The sequence below is a fragment of the Alligator sinensis genome, unplaced genomic scaffold, assembly GCF_000455745.1.
Source record: "Alligator sinensis unplaced genomic scaffold, ASM45574v1 scaffold256_1, whole genome shotgun sequence".
Taxonomy (NCBI): domain Eukaryota; kingdom Metazoa; phylum Chordata; order Crocodylia; family Alligatoridae; genus Alligator; species Alligator sinensis.
In genome coordinates this window covers 1,170,750-1,190,189 of record NW_005842139.1, presented here as the reverse complement: position 1 = coordinate 1,190,189, position 19,440 = coordinate 1,170,750, and the positions used below count along the sequence as shown (strand labels likewise).

At 41.7% G+C, this 19,440-nt stretch overlaps 1 protein-coding gene across 1 annotated transcript in view; it reads left to right on the top strand.

Moving 5' to 3' along the window:
* The window catches only part of BEND5 (BEN domain containing 5), a 934,984-nt gene that overhangs the window by 54,081 nt on the left and 861,463 nt on the right, over positions 1 to 19,440 (top strand). Inside the window, exon 3 of the mRNA XM_014520685.1 lies at positions 9,280 to 9,404. Coding sequence (XP_014376171.1) covers positions 9,280 to 9,404 — 125 coding nt within the window. The remainder of the gene's footprint in view (positions 1 to 9,279; positions 9,405 to 19,440) is intronic.

Here is a 19,440-nt window from a genome sequence, read left to right as displayed (position 1 = left end):
TGAACTGACAAAGACAGTAAAACCAATGGGAATTTGTAAAGTGACACTCTTAGATGCATTTCTTTCAGAAGAAATCTAATCTTTGATTTCAGGAAAAAGTTTTTGCCGATCTTGGTCCCTGAAGTTCCTCCTCCACATAGAATATATCAATAAAATTGCTTTACATTATCATCTCAATGTGTTTTGTGATGTTTAAGGAGGGATTCAAATGAGACTATTTTATATTCTATATTTCAACTTAGTTAATAAAACTATAGTTATATGAAAGTATAGTTTAATATAGCTTGGGTGTGTTGGACTTGATCCCAAGTTCAAATGGTGAAAAAGATGCATGTATATGCTACTCTCTTGTGCCAATCTGTTCCTTAGCTGTTTTTGTTTAAAGAATTTGTATAGATTGAAATGCAGCTGCAAGTGTATTAGTGATTTTTCTATTGCTTACTTGTCAAGATTTTTATTGTGTAGATGAAAAATAGTATTTCAAAACCTGGCTGTATATTGACAAAAACAGAGGAGCACTTTGTGTAATTCTCTTTTTGAAAAACTGCCTATTTTAGAGACAGGGATTGCCACAGCTATTTCCATGCGTATGTATCTTGATCAATAGATTTATTGATAGCTTTTAGCTAAGATTTAGTTCTTTTTCCCCTTCATTCACCATGGTGCTCACTTTTCTGAATTAAGAAATGGGAATTATATTCCTATAAGTAAGGTTTACAATATGCAAGTGTTCTAGGTGTAAAAGGAGGCATTTGACCTTTTGTTGCTAATCTGTGACAGGTGCAGACTATTTTCTTCCAAATGGTGTTAATTTTCATGTGCAAATCTACCCCCTGAAACCTGCATTCTATATATCCGCCACAGGGGAATTGGTGGTCATCATGAATGCTGTAATGGACAGCTGAGAGGGATAATCACTGATATTTCAACACATTCATGCTTGCAACTTAGTAGTTTTTAGCGCACTTCTGTTTTCACTGCTTATTAGGAGGACTGAAGTTAGTTATTCATTGCTGGACAAAAAAGTGTCTGAGAAAGTTCATGTGCAGGGAACAGCACATTGTTACAAATTAGTTTCCTTTACCGTTTCTGGCAAACTCATTACAAAGTAATCGCGCCCTGCGCTGAAGTGCACTTCCTCTGGGACCAATAACTGTAAATAAGCAGGGCTGCAAGCTGGCTGATAAGTTGTTGTTCTGAAGATAACGGTCCTTTTTAGCAGAGTGTTTGACCTTTTTCTTTATATTGCCTCAGGCTTGTCTAAGACCCTCAAGGTCTATTTTTCATCTTAAAATTCTCTGTAGGAAAGCACAATGTGTGGTTTAAGAAGATTTTAGGATTGCTTAACATATCTATATTTTCTTTTCTTGCATTTTTATAATAATTGTTGGCATGCTTAGTAACTAGAGCTGGCATTTTCTGAAACAAGGTTTCTTCTTTCATGTAATGTACACTTTTTATTGATGTAGGAAGCAATATACTTTAATATTTTATGAAGAGTAAATGTACATTGCATGATAAATAAAATAGTAACATTGGGTTTCTTTTTCGTCCATTATAAAAGTAGTGAACTTTTCCAGAAACTTGACGGATACTTTTTGTTTGCTTGGAACGCTAACATTTTGAGGGTATTGCCTTATATATTTGAGGCTATTGCCTATATAAAAGAAATAGTTAATGTTTTTAGCAGCTTAAAGTTGAATAATTATGGAAACCTTTAGCACTTCTGCACTCAATGTGTTGTGACTATTACATAGTACTATGAATGGAAACTAAAATTGTCTTAACACCCCTTCCTTCACCTCCCCCAGCTGAGGAAAAGTAAGTTTATCTTTCATCTCTTGGGAATCTGATTGTTCTCTAAGGCTGAATCTGAATCCTTCTATAAGGCTGGAGAAATCTATTGAAGTACTTCACTAAATAAAATATTTTTTAAGTAATTTCAGAATATGTAGGAAATATGATTCATGTTGTTTCATAAAGTTTTGAGTGCTCTGAGGAATTATTTCTATCACTTTTAAAATATGCTCTGGAAACCATTTTACACCCCACAGTGCACCTGAAATGTTAAAATAAAGTAATACATTGCTCCTTTGGAAATCAGTATGCTTAAATGTGTATCAGCGGTATTATTCATCATGCTTTGTTTTTGTGGGTTTTTTAGGTACCACAGATCAGTCATTTCTCTCTTGCATGTACTCTGCATAAAATCTGGATCATTTACATTCCGTTTTGTAGAGCAAACTCATAGGTCGATTACAAATGACAGTGTAAACAGATCTTGGAAAACCCACATAACAATTTAGTATCAGAATCTGGTACTTATACAATTCAACAATAGTGCTTTCTTTGGATGCAGGCTCAAACTTTGTACAAGTCCATCCCTGATAGTATCTTCCGACTTTCTGCTTAGATTTTTAAAAAAATGAATTGGCATGGGAGGCTCAAAGGCCAGCATTTCTTTTTAAAGGAAATATCCAGGCAAACTCTTATAAGCAGGTTTGGTGATTTAGTGGTGTGTAGACATATAAACAGGAATAACATCTGGACTTGGTAAAAATCTCAGAATAAAGGTGGCTAGTTTTTTCATCTTTTTGACATATGCCTGAAGCACAATGGTAGCACTACACAAAATTGACACTTTCTCCTTTCTCTTGACGGTACCATCAAGCACCATAAGAAATTACTAATTCACTTAGTTATTATAAAAAGTATAGGCTTCATATATTTTTCATTGTGCAGGCATTTATGAGGCTTAGGAACAACTTTTAATATATAATTGCTTATTTAACCACTAATTAAAGTTCTTCTGTTTTCCCCTGCCGCACTTTAAACAGGGAAAAACAAGAAAAAGAAAAGAAGCACCTTAGGAATACAGGTACTCCTCACTTAACGACCTACCTGTTTAATGACTGTGCGGACTTATGACCAGCTCTCCGTACAGTCGTAGAGCTGGTCGGCAGCGCGGCGTCTCGGCAGCGCGGCAGCGCGGTGTCTCGGCTGCGTGGCAGTGCAGCGTCTCGGCGTCAAGCTGAGGGGGACGTGGAGCTGAGCCTGGCACCCTCCAGCGCGGCGTCTCAGCAGCGCGGCAGCGTGGTGTCTCAGTGTCAAGCTGAGGCGGACGTGGAGCTGAGCCCGGCACCCTCCAGCCGGCTCTGTGAACCCACGAGGGGGGAGAAGCATCCACCCGGAGGGCAGCGGCCAGGACTCTCCGCCATGGCCAGCGCCTTCCCGTCCCTGGCTGTTTCCCTGGGGGCCGACTGCGGTTGGTAAGGGGCGGCTCCTTGCTTATCAACCGATTCGCTTAACGACTGTGTCGTAGGAACAGAACTCGGTCGTTAAGTGAGGAGTGCCTGTAGTACTAGGCACTCAAAAATGGATTAAATGTGATACTTGGATTTAATGGGATAGTTATGTTTAATGTAAAAAAAAAATCCTATTTTTACTCTGTGATGGACTAATTACAATGATGCAAACAATATTTAATTTCTTTTTAAATACATTTTACTATAAATCACTGTATTATTTGTGGCATCGGGCATAAATTCTTTCAAACTAAAATAAAATTATATTCTCAGAAATACAGCAATGCAAAGGCAGCATGGTTAAATTCATAACTTTTATCATGAGATTAGTGTGAAGATGTTCAGGTCTTTTGCTTCTGTTGGCAAATAATATTTTTTAGTGAGCCCTCTGAACACTAGAAACTCTATATCAATTTGAGAAATTATGAGGGTGTTTTAGAAAGTAATTCCAATTCTGGAATAAAAACATTTTCTGGACAAATATCAGTTACTGGATCATATCACTTGTCTGTAGAGTTGTAAACAATGGGCACATCACCAATGTGTCTACAGTATTTTCCGCTCCTGTGTGGTTTTCCATTCATTGCACTCAAAATCGTTTTATTTAAAAATTGTTGTTACTTTATTTTTATGTTTGTACAGCGCTAGATAAAAGCCTCCGCCTTGGTCAGTGACGCTGTTATGTGGATTGAAATCAGTCTGGCAAAGAAGTCCGTAGTTATAAGTAACAATCTGCTGGATTTGTGGAACATGTTGAGTTGGGATTGGTGTTGGGTCCTGCCTTATTTAACATCTGGAAGAAAGAGAGAAAGTAACATGTTAATGAAATGAACAGATCATACTAACTGGGCAATACCCTAAGTGCCCATACCTGTGAGAAATGAGAAACAATACAAGGAACCTGTACTAGTCAGTGGATGCGTCTATACAAGACACTACTGCGCAGTGCTTACTGCACATTTATTTCGTACTTATATAATCAAGTATGAAATAAATGCTCAGTAATCAGAGTTACTGCACAGTTGTGCCAATGAACACCTTCTAAGTGATGCTACTGCACAGTAGCACATTACAGTAGACTCCCGACTTATGCGTATATTGTGTTTCTGAGAAACCTTGCGTATGTCGAATTTGCACAACTTGTGGTGAATTTTCCCATAGGAAATAATAGAAAAGTGAGGGGTTGCATTCCTTAGATTTCACATTTATGACACCAAAGGTACCAAAATAAAACCTTTTTCAACCAATACTTTATTTATTATGTTACAAAAACATATTCTAAACATATGCTGCTACCACAATGGCGACACTGAGACTGAGCGAGCCTCCAGAATCCTGCTTGGGAACCCAAGCTGCATGTAACTCCATTTGACTCAGTCTGTGCATCTCGCAAGGCGTTCACGTATATACGCATATATACACGAATGACGTGCATCTGGGGATGTATTTTTCTGCTTAGGTGTTAATATTAATTTGTGTAAATGCAAATAAGGTAAGTCGAATACATGTAAAACAGGGGTCTACTGTACCACTGTTGGTGCTGTGACATGATACTGTGCAGTATTATTCGACTACTGTGTGCGTAGTTAGCATCTTGTGTAGATGTGCCCAGTTAGTACCATAGGCAAGACATGATAAGATGAGATTCTAGTTGCAGTAGTGAAAACTAAGGCATCTCATACACAAATATTCAGTGAGAACAAGAAACTTGGAAAACAGTGATCTTGAAGGAGGGGTTCAATTGTAGAAAGGATTAAATTACTATAATAGTTCCAGCATACCAGCTTTGTATCAGCAAGAGTTTCACCAACACTAGAGGACTCCCCAGATGCTGGTTTAGGGATCTTTACAGCCTCTTTGCATTGTCAAAGTAGTGCAAAGACGTATGTGGAATGAGGGTCTGTCCCCTTTGAGTTCAGGTCAATTAGTAGTCTGATACTGAAACTGAAATATGCAGTTGGTTAGAAAGATACCATTTTGCTTTGTATATTTTGATTTATACAGACTTTTTATTCTCTTAGTAAACTCTTATGTTCCTGCCCCATATCTTACTATATAATACTTTTATGATCTTTGAACTTATGCCTCAGAATTCAGCTCCTATTCCCTTATTTGAAATTAATGCAGCCAAAATTGTCTCCAGTCTGTGCTGCAGATGACTCATTCTGTACATGAAATTGCCATTGATATCAGTGGGAGTTATGTGCGTAAAACAAGTGGAGAATACTATTATTTCTAGGGTGCCTATTGTGCACAGTATTTTAGAAACAAACACAAGAAAATGAGATTCTTTAAGTAAAGAGCAGGCGGTCTTGGAACCTAGTATATCACCACTCTTATTTGCAATGACTAGCAGCTTAGGATGAGATTCACAAAAGGGCTTAGGGGCTACATCCAGATTGGTTCTGTAGGTGCCTAAGTGGAAATTTATGGAGAACTTAAGTTGCAAAGAGTGATCCTGATGGGACCTACTCGCTCAGCTGCAAAATATGGTAGGCGCCAAAGTTTACTTGACATTTCCATTCTGGATTGCAGAGTTCCCAAGTTGTCTACCCTTGGGCTTCTGACTGACAAATCAATCTAGTTTGATCTCTAGACCTCCAGATATCTAGTTCCTATCTAAGTACACTGTGGTCCAGATTGGTGATACCATGTGCCTAAATTCCCAGAGGGGCCTGATATGTTAGGCATGCTTGGAGCTTACCTAGATCATAGGTATGTTAGTTCAGCAAAAAATATGATCGGTGATGGTGCCCATCTTCAGAAGTGGGAGATCTGATTTATAACTTTCCTTAGGCTGAAGGGATTCAAACCCACATCCCCAGAAGAGTGCCCTAACTAGCAATCTATAGGATAGTTTGTATGTGGGTACCCTCCATTTTTTCTGTGGAAGAAACTGGGCTGTTATGGTGGGCCAGAAGGAGAACAAGCAAGAGAGAACCTGACCATATATTTTAGTGCTTGAGAAAGTGAGGTAAGAAAAGGGGACCTGGGGTCTAGTTTATGTTCCCAGAGCTAGTCTTAATTTTTATCTATTGACTGTCTAATGTAAAAAGCATGAATAATCCTGGCAGTAGGGACTGGAACATAGGTTTTCCCAGTCAGAGAAGACTGCTCTTATCACTGGATGACAGTGTCAGGCTCCCTGTTCCTTGTTCTCCTGGCCCCAAGACTTTTACATTCTTAGCTACACAGTTGCTAAACTCACCAGCACTACCACCAGCATCTGAAAAAAAAAAAGTTGAACCAGTTTTTTTGGAAAACTTGGTTTATAGGTCTAAGTGGAGATTTCAGGCTGTGGATCCCTGTCTCACATAGGTGGTTAATTGAGGGCTGTTGCTTGTCACCTAAGTCTGGAAGGGGGTTGGGATTTTGGACATAGTTCTCTATCCCATGTTCTTTCTTGGCTGGCTTAAGTATCAAATCCTGGCTGTTATGAAGGCCATTCTGAGGTGTCTGAGCCTTTCCATGTCAAGACATGGAATTTGGGGGCTTAACTCAGGTTTATGAATTCTGTATCTGGTGCCCAAACGTTAGGTGGTCATGTGCTCACCAATGCCAACCTAAGACTCTTTGGTCATGTCTACACATGCTATTAATGCTATAAAGGCTTACTGTGCAGTAAAGTACTGTGTAGTAAGCCTCCTGTGGGAGCACATCTACACATGCTCCTTGCTGGGAGCAAATATGCTGCCAATGGCCACATCCACATGAGTGTGAACATTTGTTACCCTTGTGCTGCTGCTACTTGACCCTGGGGAATGTCTGTGCCATGCACAGCAGGTTACCCCAGGTGGGGTAAGGGAGGCAGGGTCCAGCACTGGGTTGGCTCCAGAAGCCTTACCTGGAGCCCTGAGGGCCTCCTGGGGTTGCAGCCAGAGGGTGGCTACGGCTGGCCATCCTCCAGTTTTGGGAGGTGTGTGCTGCCCCTCCGTGCGCTGCTTCACTTTTTTTTGTTTGGCACTGCTTGGTTCCTGGCTCTTGCGGGGAGCTGGGAGCTGAGTAGAACTGGGACAGAGGTGGGCAGAGAACTCATCTAGGTGCTGCTCAGCTCCCAGCTTTTGGGGGGAGCTAGGAGCTGAATAGTGCTAGGACTGGGGGACTTCCCCATTCCCTGTGGCCCCCTAGTGCTGGGATGAACAGGAACAAATTTGCTTCTGACCAGCATCTACACGTGCTACTGCATGTTATCTAGTACACAGTTAGTTTACTACCTGTATTTACAGGTTGTGTCTAACTACACAGTAGACTAATCTACTATGCAGTAAATGGTATGCTCATGTAGACGCTAGTTAGTCTACTGCACAGTAAAGCATCTCATGTAGACATGCCCTTTGTGAATTACACACATTTCCATTGTGAGCAACAGTAGCAGAATTGGGCCCAAAGAAGGAAAGACACCTAGCTGGAGAGGGGAGATAACCACAAGTCATGTGGATTACTTAAGTTATACAATATATTCCAATTTTTATAATTATATTTTAATTCATAATTTATCCAGTAGGATAATATAGGAACAGATTGTTTGCAAGTAACGGATCTCTGCAATGACAATCAGCTCTGAAAAGTAGAAGGTGGGCAGGAAGGAAAGAAAATAACTTTTAAAATATGTAAAATGAGAAATGTTCCATGTTCAATTAGTAAAGTCAGAAGCAACTCAAGATGAGGCAGAAGAGGCTGTATTGATGAGCACTGCTGAAATATGTCATTTCCACAATACACATTCTCCCGTGGCAAACTATAGATCAGAGTTTGATACTTTCATTCATATTGGTTATCATATTATTCCAAAAATAATCCCATTAATTTAAACAGGGAGTACCTGAGCAGAAATTGCTAATCATTTTGAGTAAAGTTATAGTAATCTGAACCCAAACATCTAAAAATGTGCTTGAATTCATAAAGGAATAAGATAAACCTCTAGTGATACTTTTGTTTATAACTAACATTTTAATTTGTCTTAGGGTGAAAATGTGGGGTTGGCTTATTAATTACAAAATTTGATGAGATGGGTGGGAGTAGAAAACAGGAAGATATAAAGGCTCTTATTTTTGTAAGATAAAAATTAGATGGACAGACAAGCCATCTGTCTTTGAAACTTGCTGCAGCACTTCAAAGGAAAAATGCCAGTTTAACAATTTAAAAGCATTTCAGCAAGTTTCTCCAGCACAGAACTTCATTCCTCTTTAGCTGAGATGGCCTGATGGGTTGCTTGCTTGCTTTCGTTTTGTACTGAAAAATACCATGGGGAACAAAATTGCTTCTGGCTGTATTTTTTAATATTATATCATGAAACTAATCAGAAAGGAACCCAAGCTAAATTCCACAGCCCCTCATACTAAGAGGGAGCGAGGTGCTATATGGGATTAGGGTGGGGAGGAAGAACATGTTATGGGCAGTAGAAAGAAAAAATGTCAGGAGAGCTTTTTAACACCAGAGCTAGAGAAAAGGGTTCATAAACCTCTATAGAGACAGAGGGAAGTCCTCAGCTTTGCAAGAGGGAGCAAGAAGGAATTATGAGTACAATTTTTGTACCATGAGTCCCTGAACACCAGCAACACATGGAAGAAAGAAATCCATATAAAGGGGTGATTGAGGAATAACAAGTCCAAGACAGAGAGAGAATTTTGAGTAGCAAAAGGGTTGATGAGAAAGCACTCACATAAAGAACTGGGGGTAGAAATGACAAAAAAAAAAAATTCAGTCTGATTGCATTATAAAGTCTTATTTTTTTTCTGTTGACTTATTCATATGTGCTGGGCCTGTTCATATATTTTTCTTCATGGCTCTGATGAAATCATGTATGAGAAAAAGTCCTGAATTGAGTTGTATGGCTAATTGATCTCATGATCATGTGATTGACATTAGCCAGTCTCAGTTAAGCATTTTTAAGATACCATTATTTGTAGTTGTCACGGTAGGGTTCATCCTCCATTCATTAAAGCACTACTCCCTTTTCATCTTCTCTTGGCAGGTAACCTTGGACGTGTGGACCACATCACAGAATTTGAGTATGATTTATTCATTAGGCCAGATACCTGCAATCCACGCTTTCGAGTTTGGTTCAACTTCACTGTTGAAAACATAAAAGAATCACAGGTAAGTTCTAGTTAAATGAAATGATATAATGTCTTTACAGTTACTTACTGGAGAGCAAAAAGCATTTTCTTATTTACGACTAAAGGGAAATGAAAACCCTTCAAGGGTATTTAGTTAATACTTGTTACAAAAGATAACTCTTAATGGGTAAATACAGGTGTCGCCATTTGTTTTCCAACTAGTTAAGCTGGGAGATGCATACAAATATACTAACTAGGATATAATAATTGCCAATGTAACAATATATTACAAAGTAACAATTGGTCTGTGGATTCTTTCCTTAATAAATTTACATGCATGTATTTATTTCCTCACAAAACAAGCAGAACCTGCTAAAGTACATGGAAATAAAACCAGAGTATTACAAATATAGTTATAAACTTTCAACTATTAAGACTCAAGGCTGTTGTCATTCGTCATGGGACTGTAAGGTAAGGTCATAAATAGGCATTAATCTGGCACTTTTAAAAAGAATGGATATCATGCAGAGTGAACCAGGAATTAAAGGGAACTGATTGCGAAGCATAATATAAGTAAACTAATTTACTTATTAAACTATTTTTGGAATGTTATTTTGCATTAAAAATGCATGTACAGAAAACAAGCTGCTTAGTCTTCATTTTGTTCATCACTTTAAAGAAAAAAATGTTCTGTATCAACCTTCGTATTGGCTAATCATTCAAAGCTTTCATTCCACTTATCACATACCTTGTGTTTTATCCTGACAGTCTGTCTCAAGAAGTTTATCATAATCAAACTGTCTTTTTCCCTTAATGGAAAATAATTTATTTATTACGGGAAGAAAACATATGCACAAGTTTGATATTTTTATTCTTACTAGGGTAATATCTTTATATCCACTGCTATCCCAGCTTTGTTACAACTAGGAATCATGAAATTGTTTATCTGTCTTCCTGGAGACTGATACTTTATCAGACCCTTTCCCCTGCAGTGCCTTAGTCAACTATGATCAAATTATATAGTCATGAGATGAATGGGAATCTGTCTCAAGGAGGCAAAGAGATCTGGTGGAAAGATACAATATATATCTAGAGCTTACAGGATATTTGTTTTCACGGTTGTCTACATGAAAGAGAATGGTTTCACTATTAAGTTTGACTTGTGAGGTCTGTTCTTATAATGTGTCTTCCTATAATCTTTTTTTCATATCTCCAATTTCCGTTAAAATGAGACCTGCATGAATGTAATCTAGTCTGGAACCTTATTTAGGGCTTTGTACTAGCGGACAGAAGCAGTATTAGTCATTGCATCCCAACTATATTAAATGAATGTTAAAAATGGCTACATCAAACATACTGTATAACCCAGTTTATGCTTTTTGATTATTTTCTTTTATGTTTTACTAGGAAATGATAAAAGCAAAGAACATATGGTTCAGCGTAGCAGAAAACAGTTATATTAACACACAAAATAATGTTTTAAAGTTTGTAAAATTCTATGAAAAGTAAGCGTATCTCTGTATAAAAGTAATTCTCTGTTTAGCACTACCATTAAATATTCTTATGTGACATTACATTTATTGTGTCACAGGGACAGTGTGAAAGGAAAGCAAATCCATCCATTTAAACAGCCTAGTTCTAGTTTCAGCCAGTTAAGTCAGGAATCAGATGATATGTCTGACCATTTAAGGGAGTGGTTCTAGTCTCTAAAGATTTTATTTTTTTTACTTTAAATTCTTGCTTTGCATTACTTAGTTTACTTAAATTTGAAAATCTGTTTGGCAGAATGTTTCTGTTGACTTCGCTTTCTTATTAAATCCTCCCCACACTTGCTTGATATCATGTACTGTCTCAGGTCTCTGTTGACAAAGAAATTAATTGCATTTCAAGGGTATCTTGAGAAAACAAGAGACATCCTTTCATTATCTGACTATTTCTCGCAATTCATCAATCCTATTTTTCTCCTGTTGCACCAAACTACCCATCATTGACACACGACAGGGGACAAGTGATTCAAAAGGTAAAACAATTTGAAAGATTGTTAAAGTAGTAAGATACACAGTGGAAAGACAACAGTCATACAAGCGTTAGAAATTTATAATTGTATTATGCACTATTTTGCATTGCATTTTCTGTTCTAGCACCTGACAGTAAAGTAAGTAATGTAGTCTTTAGAGTATGTTGCTTATTAGTTGCTCTTATTTCTTTTCCCCATGTTATATTCATCAGCCTTAGTGTTACGAATCACAGAAGAAAAAGAGGGAAAAGACAGACCTGTTAAGTTACCCAGTCTATCTCATTGCCTCTGCATGATTGTTCCCAAGAGTATGTTTTCTATTTTTTTTACAATGCAATTTTAATTGTCTCAAGCAATGGAGCTCTCACCATTAATATCTAGAGACTCTTCCATACTCTCCGATCTCACTGTCAGGAGGTGTTGTCTAATATTCTGCCTAAGTCCCTCTTTCCATAAGTTAATAACATTGTATCTACCTATGCTTCTATTTACTAACAGAAGTAAATTTATCTGAGTTTTCTGTAGCGTGATAATTACCATGCTCCAGCAGACTCTAGCACAGGGGTGGGCAATTATTTTGGGCAGAGGGCTTGCCACTGAGGTTTGGCAAGCTATCAAGGGCCGCATGACAGGCAGCCAGGGGCAGATAAATATTATTTTTCTAAATTTTTTAGGGGCCCTCCAGGACAAATAGAATGGCCTGGTGGGCCGCATCCGGCCTATGGGCCGCATTTTGCCCACCCCTGCTCTAGCGTCATGTGTATCAGCATCCCTGTGGTGAAAAATGGCAGCAGGGGCGCTTTAACTAAAGCTTGAATGAGCTTTAGTTAAAGTGCCCCTGCCACCATTTTTCATCATGGAGATGCATGCGATACATTTTAGCTAAAAATATATCGCATGCATCAGCATCATGCATCCTGGAAAGAACCAAGCTCTCATGGTTGGGAGCCCACTCAGCTGAAGGTCTCCAAGCTGCAGGGGTTTGCCATGTAACCCCTGTGGCTGGTAGATCACCACTGTGGCAATGCACCTGCCCAAGGGGTGTGTGATCCCCCCCCGGAGTAGTGGGGGGGAGGGGGAACATGCATAATGCTGATGCATGAGATACATTTTAGTTAATGGAAAATATGGATTAGCCTGTCTTAATGTGCATTAACTAAAGAGTATGGGGCATGTCTACATGTGCCCTGGAAGTGTATGTGGCAGGCGGGTGGTTTAATTAGCGTGGCGGATGAAAACATGTTTATCATAAAATTGTAAAAGAATGATTACGACTCTCATTGCCTTCACTTATATATAAATAAAATAGGTGAAGAAAACTGGCATGTGTGATATAGAACTTGATCTTTTGGTTTTCTCCTATGGTTTCTGACTTGCTAGTCAGCTTGTCTGATAAGATCTGAGCTGTGGATTTCTTCACTCATTTGTTCAATGAATTCAATTAACACCAATATTGGAAAGAACAAAAAGAAACTGATATGTTATACGTAAGGACTGTAATCATGCAATGATTACACTTACAATAACCATGAGAAAGGGAATGAAGGAAATGGGATTTGCTTGGAAGACATGGTCCCAGGAGCAAAGCCTCCAATTTTTCTAATTATATATGTGTCACAGCCTGCTGTCTGTTTCTAGATAACAGTCTTTATTGGGCAGGTTTTGCTTCTTATTAACTTTAGCCATGGCCTTCACAACATCCTCCCTAGTTTTACTAAATTCCTTCTGTGGGGAACCAGAAATTGGGTGCTCAAATATCACACCCAGATTACATTTCATATTTTTACCAGAAGTTTATTGTACTTGTTTGAGGTGCAAGCTTACCTCCTACCTGAAATACCCTTGAAAATGTCAACAGGAAATGTGGATCGATTTGAGAATTAGACCTAACAGGAATTTAGATATATATGTTATAAATTAACAAATTATGCTATTACACATGAATTGGATAGTTTTATAACAAAAAGTTATTGTTGTTTGTGTTGTGGTGGTGCCTAGAGGATCTAATCAGGTAATCTAAACAGATGATCATTGTACTATGTAGAATACACATACATTATACAAGAATGGTCCCAGTCCTGAAAAAGTTAGTTTACAGAAGAGAGCTGGATAAGGACTTTTTTCTGTCATATCAATTTGCTGTGTTTCATTACTAGTGACCAATTTCTTGAAAATTAACTAACAACATTAAGGGAGTAACTGTAATTATTAAAACCTATCTACATTGTCAATCCAAGCATTTTGATGGATTGAAGTCTAAAAAACTGGAATTTGGGGAATTTCTTAGAGCTATGCACATAGGAACGTTAAACAATTTCAACAAAGCCAGTGGCTTAAACAGTTTAATCACAAACCTGACTATATTAAGCAAATAAAGGATTATAAATAAGTAGTAATCACATACTATTTCTTAAATCTATCTATATCCCCAAATAGTTGCTATATATGAAAACACTCTGAATAACTCTTTTCTGGGCTTGTCTACACATGTAGTTAAATCAAAGCAGTAAACACCAGTGCATATTGTACCGGACTTCTTGCTCCTGGGTGCGCTTTTTGATAATGCACCTGGGACTACAGCACTTTGAGCTGGGTCGGAGCAGCCCCAGCTGAGATGGAGTCCTATGGAGGGGGCAGTCTGCTAGCTTGGGTGTGCTCCAACTTGGCTCAGCGTGCTTTGGAGGGGCTGGCTGGGGCATGAGGGCACTCCACTGTGGGGCTAGCCAGCAGGCAGCCCCTGCATGAAGCACCCTTGTGCCCCAGGTAGCTGGGTCAGTACCTGCATGTGTATTGCTGCACTTGAAAAAACTCTGCAGCAAGATAATACTTGTATTTACAAGTACTAACCAGCTGCAGAGTGTATTAGTTTCTTGCAGCCTAATAGGGCTGCGTGTTTAGACACTGAGACATTTACTTAGCTAATTAGTCTACTGCGCAGTAAATATCTTGTGTAGATGTGCCCTCTGTGTCATAAATCATATTCAAAAGCAGTGTTTCTAGTGGGATCAGAAAAGAAATTCAGTCAACAGGTATGTCCCAATGCGGTAAAGTTTTATTCCTTAAATATCTTATCTTGAAGTGGAAGAGTTGAAGAATGTATGAAAATACCCTCATCACAGAACGCTATATTTGGCAATATCAGTGGGTATCTAGTTATTTGGTTTGCATTAGCAGATCACCAGATACCATGAACTATTGTAACTACCCAAAGTTTTATAAACAATGTTGGCTTATCTATGATTATTATATATGCCATATCTAATTTTTAAAAAAAATCAGTGAAACCTACAGAAAAAGAAAGTATTGTAGAAAGTTTAAAGCAATTTCTTGCAAGTTTTCTGTTCTTATTGTTCTGAAGAAATAGATTCACAGATTCATAGACATTAGGGCTCGAAGGGACCTTGCAAAATCATCAGGTCCAACCCATTGCCCAAGGGGCAGGAAGTCTGCTGAGGTCAAATGATCCCAGCAAGATAAGCATCCAAGTGGGTTTTAAAGGTGTCCAGAGTAGGTGCATGCTAGGGCTGTGCGAAGCTTGGTTGCTGATTTGATTTTGCGGAGAGTGGCCAAATCTCCGAATCCAAATTGAATTGGGAGACCCTTTAATCTCTCTGAATCGAATCACAACCCACCAAATTGATTTGGAGAGATTTGGAAAGATTTGGTGATTCGGACATACACACAGCTTTAAATATTTTTGCTACAGGCCTCAAGGTACCAGGTGGCTCGTGAATGCTGTGAAGCTGGGGCGGATGGAGCGTCCCACAGGAGCATGGTGGGGGCTACCCAGCACACTCAGTAGCAGACCTTGAAGTGGACCAGAAGCACTTCCAGTGCACTTCCAGGTCCATTGGGGAGTTTGCAGGGGGGCCCCCTACACCTCGCCGGCTCGGTGACTGGTGCCTTCTGGGTTTGGGGGGCCACTCGGGGTCCCCCCGCAGCTGATCGCCAAGCCGAAGGGGTGCGGGGGCCCCCCCGCACACTCAGTGGTGGACTGGAAGTACTTCCGGTCCACATCCGGGTTTGCCATCGAGCACACAGGGAGTGCCTCCAGGCTCCTGTGGGACACTTCATCTGCCCCAGCATTGCAGCGTTCGTAAGCTGCGTGTGCTACCTCAAGGTATGTAGAAAAAACATTTAAAGCTGTGTGTATGGCTGAATCGCTGATTCTCCAACTCAGCTTCGAATCTTCAGATTCGGATTCGGCCAAATCATATTGGGGACAGTGATCTGATTCAAATCGAATTACTGTCCCAAATTTGGACTGAATCCAAATCAAATATGTCCCGTTTTGCATACCTCTAGTGCATGCATCACTTCTGGGAGGAGTCTATTCCAGAGTCTGCAGACTTGGATGGTAAAGAAGTTTTTTCTTATGTCCAGCCTAAAATGGTCTTCCTGGAGTTTGTGACTGTCCCAGGGGAATGGGGGACAGGAGGGCCGCAGGCCAAAAGAGAGCCCCACTTACCTCCTGTAGAGCCTGAAGAACCGGAGGAGAGGCGCGGGGCGAAACCACTGGTGAAAGTGATTAGCCGCGCGTATATCCAGCTGCGGCTGAGCAGCGGGGGCGGGAGACGCCGCCCGGGAAATATAAAAAGCGGCCCCGATGATACGGAGGGGCGGCTGATGCATGGAGGCTGGAGGGAAGAGCCCTCACTCAGAGGGAATCAGCTGCCGCGCCCGGCAGCGTTGAAAGCCGGGGGCGGAGCTAGGAGAGGCTCCGAGAGAGTCAGCAGAGATGCTGACAGCAGAGCCAGCAAAGAAGCCGGCTGCATCGTCGGTAGCAGAGCCGACAGGGAAGCCGACTGCAACATTAACAGCAGAGCCAGCAGGGAGGCTGGTTGTAATGCCGGCAGTGGAATCAGCTGGAGAGCCGGCAGCCAGCCGCAGAGGCGGCAGTGAAGGTGGGGCAACATCGACGGGGGAACCAGCAGCTGGACTCGCAGCAGAGCCAGCGGCAGTGCCCGCAGAGGATCTGGAGAAGAGGTAATAGAGGGGCAGGCCCAACGGGGCCTCATCGGGCCACACCAGGGGGCAGACAAAGACCTGAAGCAGGGCTGGACAGTGGACCGTCGTGGCCCACAGCGGCCTTGGGAAGAGGCGGCGATTCAACACCCCAGTGGGTGAGCCGCCTGGGTGGTGGAACCCGAGCCCAGGGCGAACCACGTGGCCCAGAGGCACCCTTGCGGGCCTCCTGGCCCATTAGCTTAGGAACCTTGGTTATCTTGGTGGTTTTCGGATAGGCACATAACGTCACAGGGTGATTAGTTTAGAATGATAGGGAGCCTTACTGGAAGGACCAGGCCGTAGGTCCTTGTGGACCATATACCGGGCCCGAAGACCTGGGCACGCAGCAGGCGAGCCGTGGGCAGGAGTTCGGGAAGAGCTGAAGACACCAAAAGGGGCCCGAAGATCGGCAACCCAAGGTGGCGAGTGGCCGGGGGGGAGGGGAGGCCGGAGCCCTGTGAGTGCCTGCCAGGAGGCGCGACGACCCTGCAGGGGGGACCCCCTCCACTGAGGTGACATCCCAAGTTGTGGCAGGTGAGTTAAGGGGACCCCTGACGTCAGCAGGGGTAGCCTGTGGGGGTCCACCCGCGAGCCTAGGACAGACACGATTCCTAGTCCGGGCGAAGGCCGCATGGGAGCACCTAATTGAACGCAGGCGGGCACAGTGACCATTAGACCTTGCTTTCCCTTGGGGTGCCCTGGTGAACAGATGTTCTCCCAGATCCCAATGCACACCTCTAATATACTTATAGGCCGCCACCAAGTCTGTCCTGAGCCTTCTTTTTTCCGGTGGAAACAGTCTAAATTATAGTTATGATTATAAGATGATCAATACAGGTACTCCTCACTTAACGACCTACCTGTTTAACGACCGCTTATCGACCAATTCGCTTAACGACCGAGTCGTAGGAACAGAACTCGGTTGTTAAGTGAGGAGTGCCTGTATACATAAGATATTAAAGAATACCTAAAGACATTCTTTCCCTTTTAGAGGAAAGCAGTTTTCAGAATTCCTTCCTTTGTAATAAGCTAACAAAATATACCTTACTGTGGTGGAGGAGGGAATGGACAATTGCTAATTAGCAGTGGTGATCCTCCCACTCCAGCAGAATCACACATCCCTTGGGCAGATGGATTGCCACAGTGGTGATCTACCAGCCACAGGGGTTACAAGGCATACCTCTGCAGCTCGGAGCCCTTCAGCTGAGCAGACTCCCAGCAGTGAGAGCTTGGCTTTTTCCAGGATTGGGATCCTCCTAAACTGAAAATAAAGTGCAATGAGATCTATGCACCTCCTGCACTGGCAATAAGGTGCAATGATTCCACAGTCACGCCTCTTGCCATCACCTGTAGCAGGGCAGGAGGTGTGATTGTGTTAATCGCATATTAAATTCCATTGTGCCTTTACCTGCATGTGTAGAGGGGGCTTGGGTCATGCAGTTCTTATATTCTTAATTGATTTTTAGCTTTATTAACAGGGACTCTGTGTGTGTATGTATGAAGAAAAGGGCAGGCTCCCCGACGGTCTTATTTTGCAGTGGAAACTGTCAAATCAAAGGGTATTGTGCAGGCTGGGAGCGACCCGAGCCCTTTTCGCGCTGCACGCAGGCTGTGGCCAGCAGCCCGGGCACGCCGGGTCGGAGAGGGAAGGCCTTCGAGCTGGAATTAGGCACAGATGCGTATCGGTAGTTTAAAAGATTGTTTACTTACACCGAGATGGCAGTGGTGTAGGCTGGAAAGCTTGCTTGAGTTGCGGTTACAGACAGAAAAGAAAACAAAACTCGAACCTGCAGGGCACGAGGGTATGTCGCAAAGGGTTCTGGCGACGGGAAGATGAAAAATACGAGGGTACGTCGCAAAGGGTTTCGGCGACGGGAAAATAAACCTGCAGGACTCGAACCCGGGTAGAAGAGCTCTGGAGTTGTCCAGCAAGGACTCACACGAAGTTTGCTAGGCTCCGTGGGTCCGGTTCGTTTGCGCGCGGGAAGGGATACGTCTGGGAATCTATCGGCGACGGGGAGAGGCTAGAGGTTGATCAGACCTCCGTTGCCTGCTTTAAATGCGCTGGGTCCGTAAGGATCCGCAGCGCTTAGAGATCTTCACACAGAGTGAAGTCTCCTCCTCCCTTGTTCGTGGAGTCCTCCAACTTGGGCGGAACCACTCAAGCCTTTTATATGGCTAGCAAGCCAATCACTAGCCGCCACGTGTGAATAATTTAGAACTGGCCAATAATGGGACTCGAATTAGCATACAAATGGCGGGAACTCTTTGCAACAAGCATTTCTGTGCTGCAACAAAGAAATGCACCCTGCAAAGAAAGCTTCAAATTGGCGGGAAATTCTCCCTTGCACCGGGGTTCTCTTTTGCAGCAGAAAACTCCACTGTACAAGGAAGCTGCAAGTTAGCGGGGACAATTTAGCAGTGCCGAAGCACACAAAAACAAAAATCACACCCTTTGGGTTGTGACAGGTATATCCCACATGATCAATTTATAGTGAATGCACAGATCCAGTATTGGTGGATCATCACCTTTTCTGCCATTTCCTTTTTGTATAACTTAAAAAATATCTATAATATCTCTACTCTCTCAGTGGGCGCGTCTACATGTGTATTAACATGCTTAGTTATGTGCATTAAATCTAGTACCTCCATTGTGAGGTACTAAGAAAATGCTCATTGGTCTGTCTTAATTCACATTAACTAAAGAGCATGGGGCTTTTATAGACATGCTGTGGGACGTGGGGGCAGAAGTGTGGGCACTGTAAGTAGCCTGGCGCCAAGAGCTGCGCTAATTAATGCATCCGGAGAGTCATGTATATCAGTGTCCCTGTATTGAAAAGTGGCAGTGGGGACGCTTTAACTAAAGTTCGTTGAATGAGCTTTAGTTAAAGTATCCCTGTCACCACTTTTCTGCTTGGAGATGCTGATACGTGTGACACTGGAGTCTGCTGTAGCGTGGTAATTACCATACTCCAGCAGACTTGATTAATTGAGTCTGCTCCAATGCACTATAATTACTGCATGTTGGAGCAGCCTCCCTGCACATGTATAC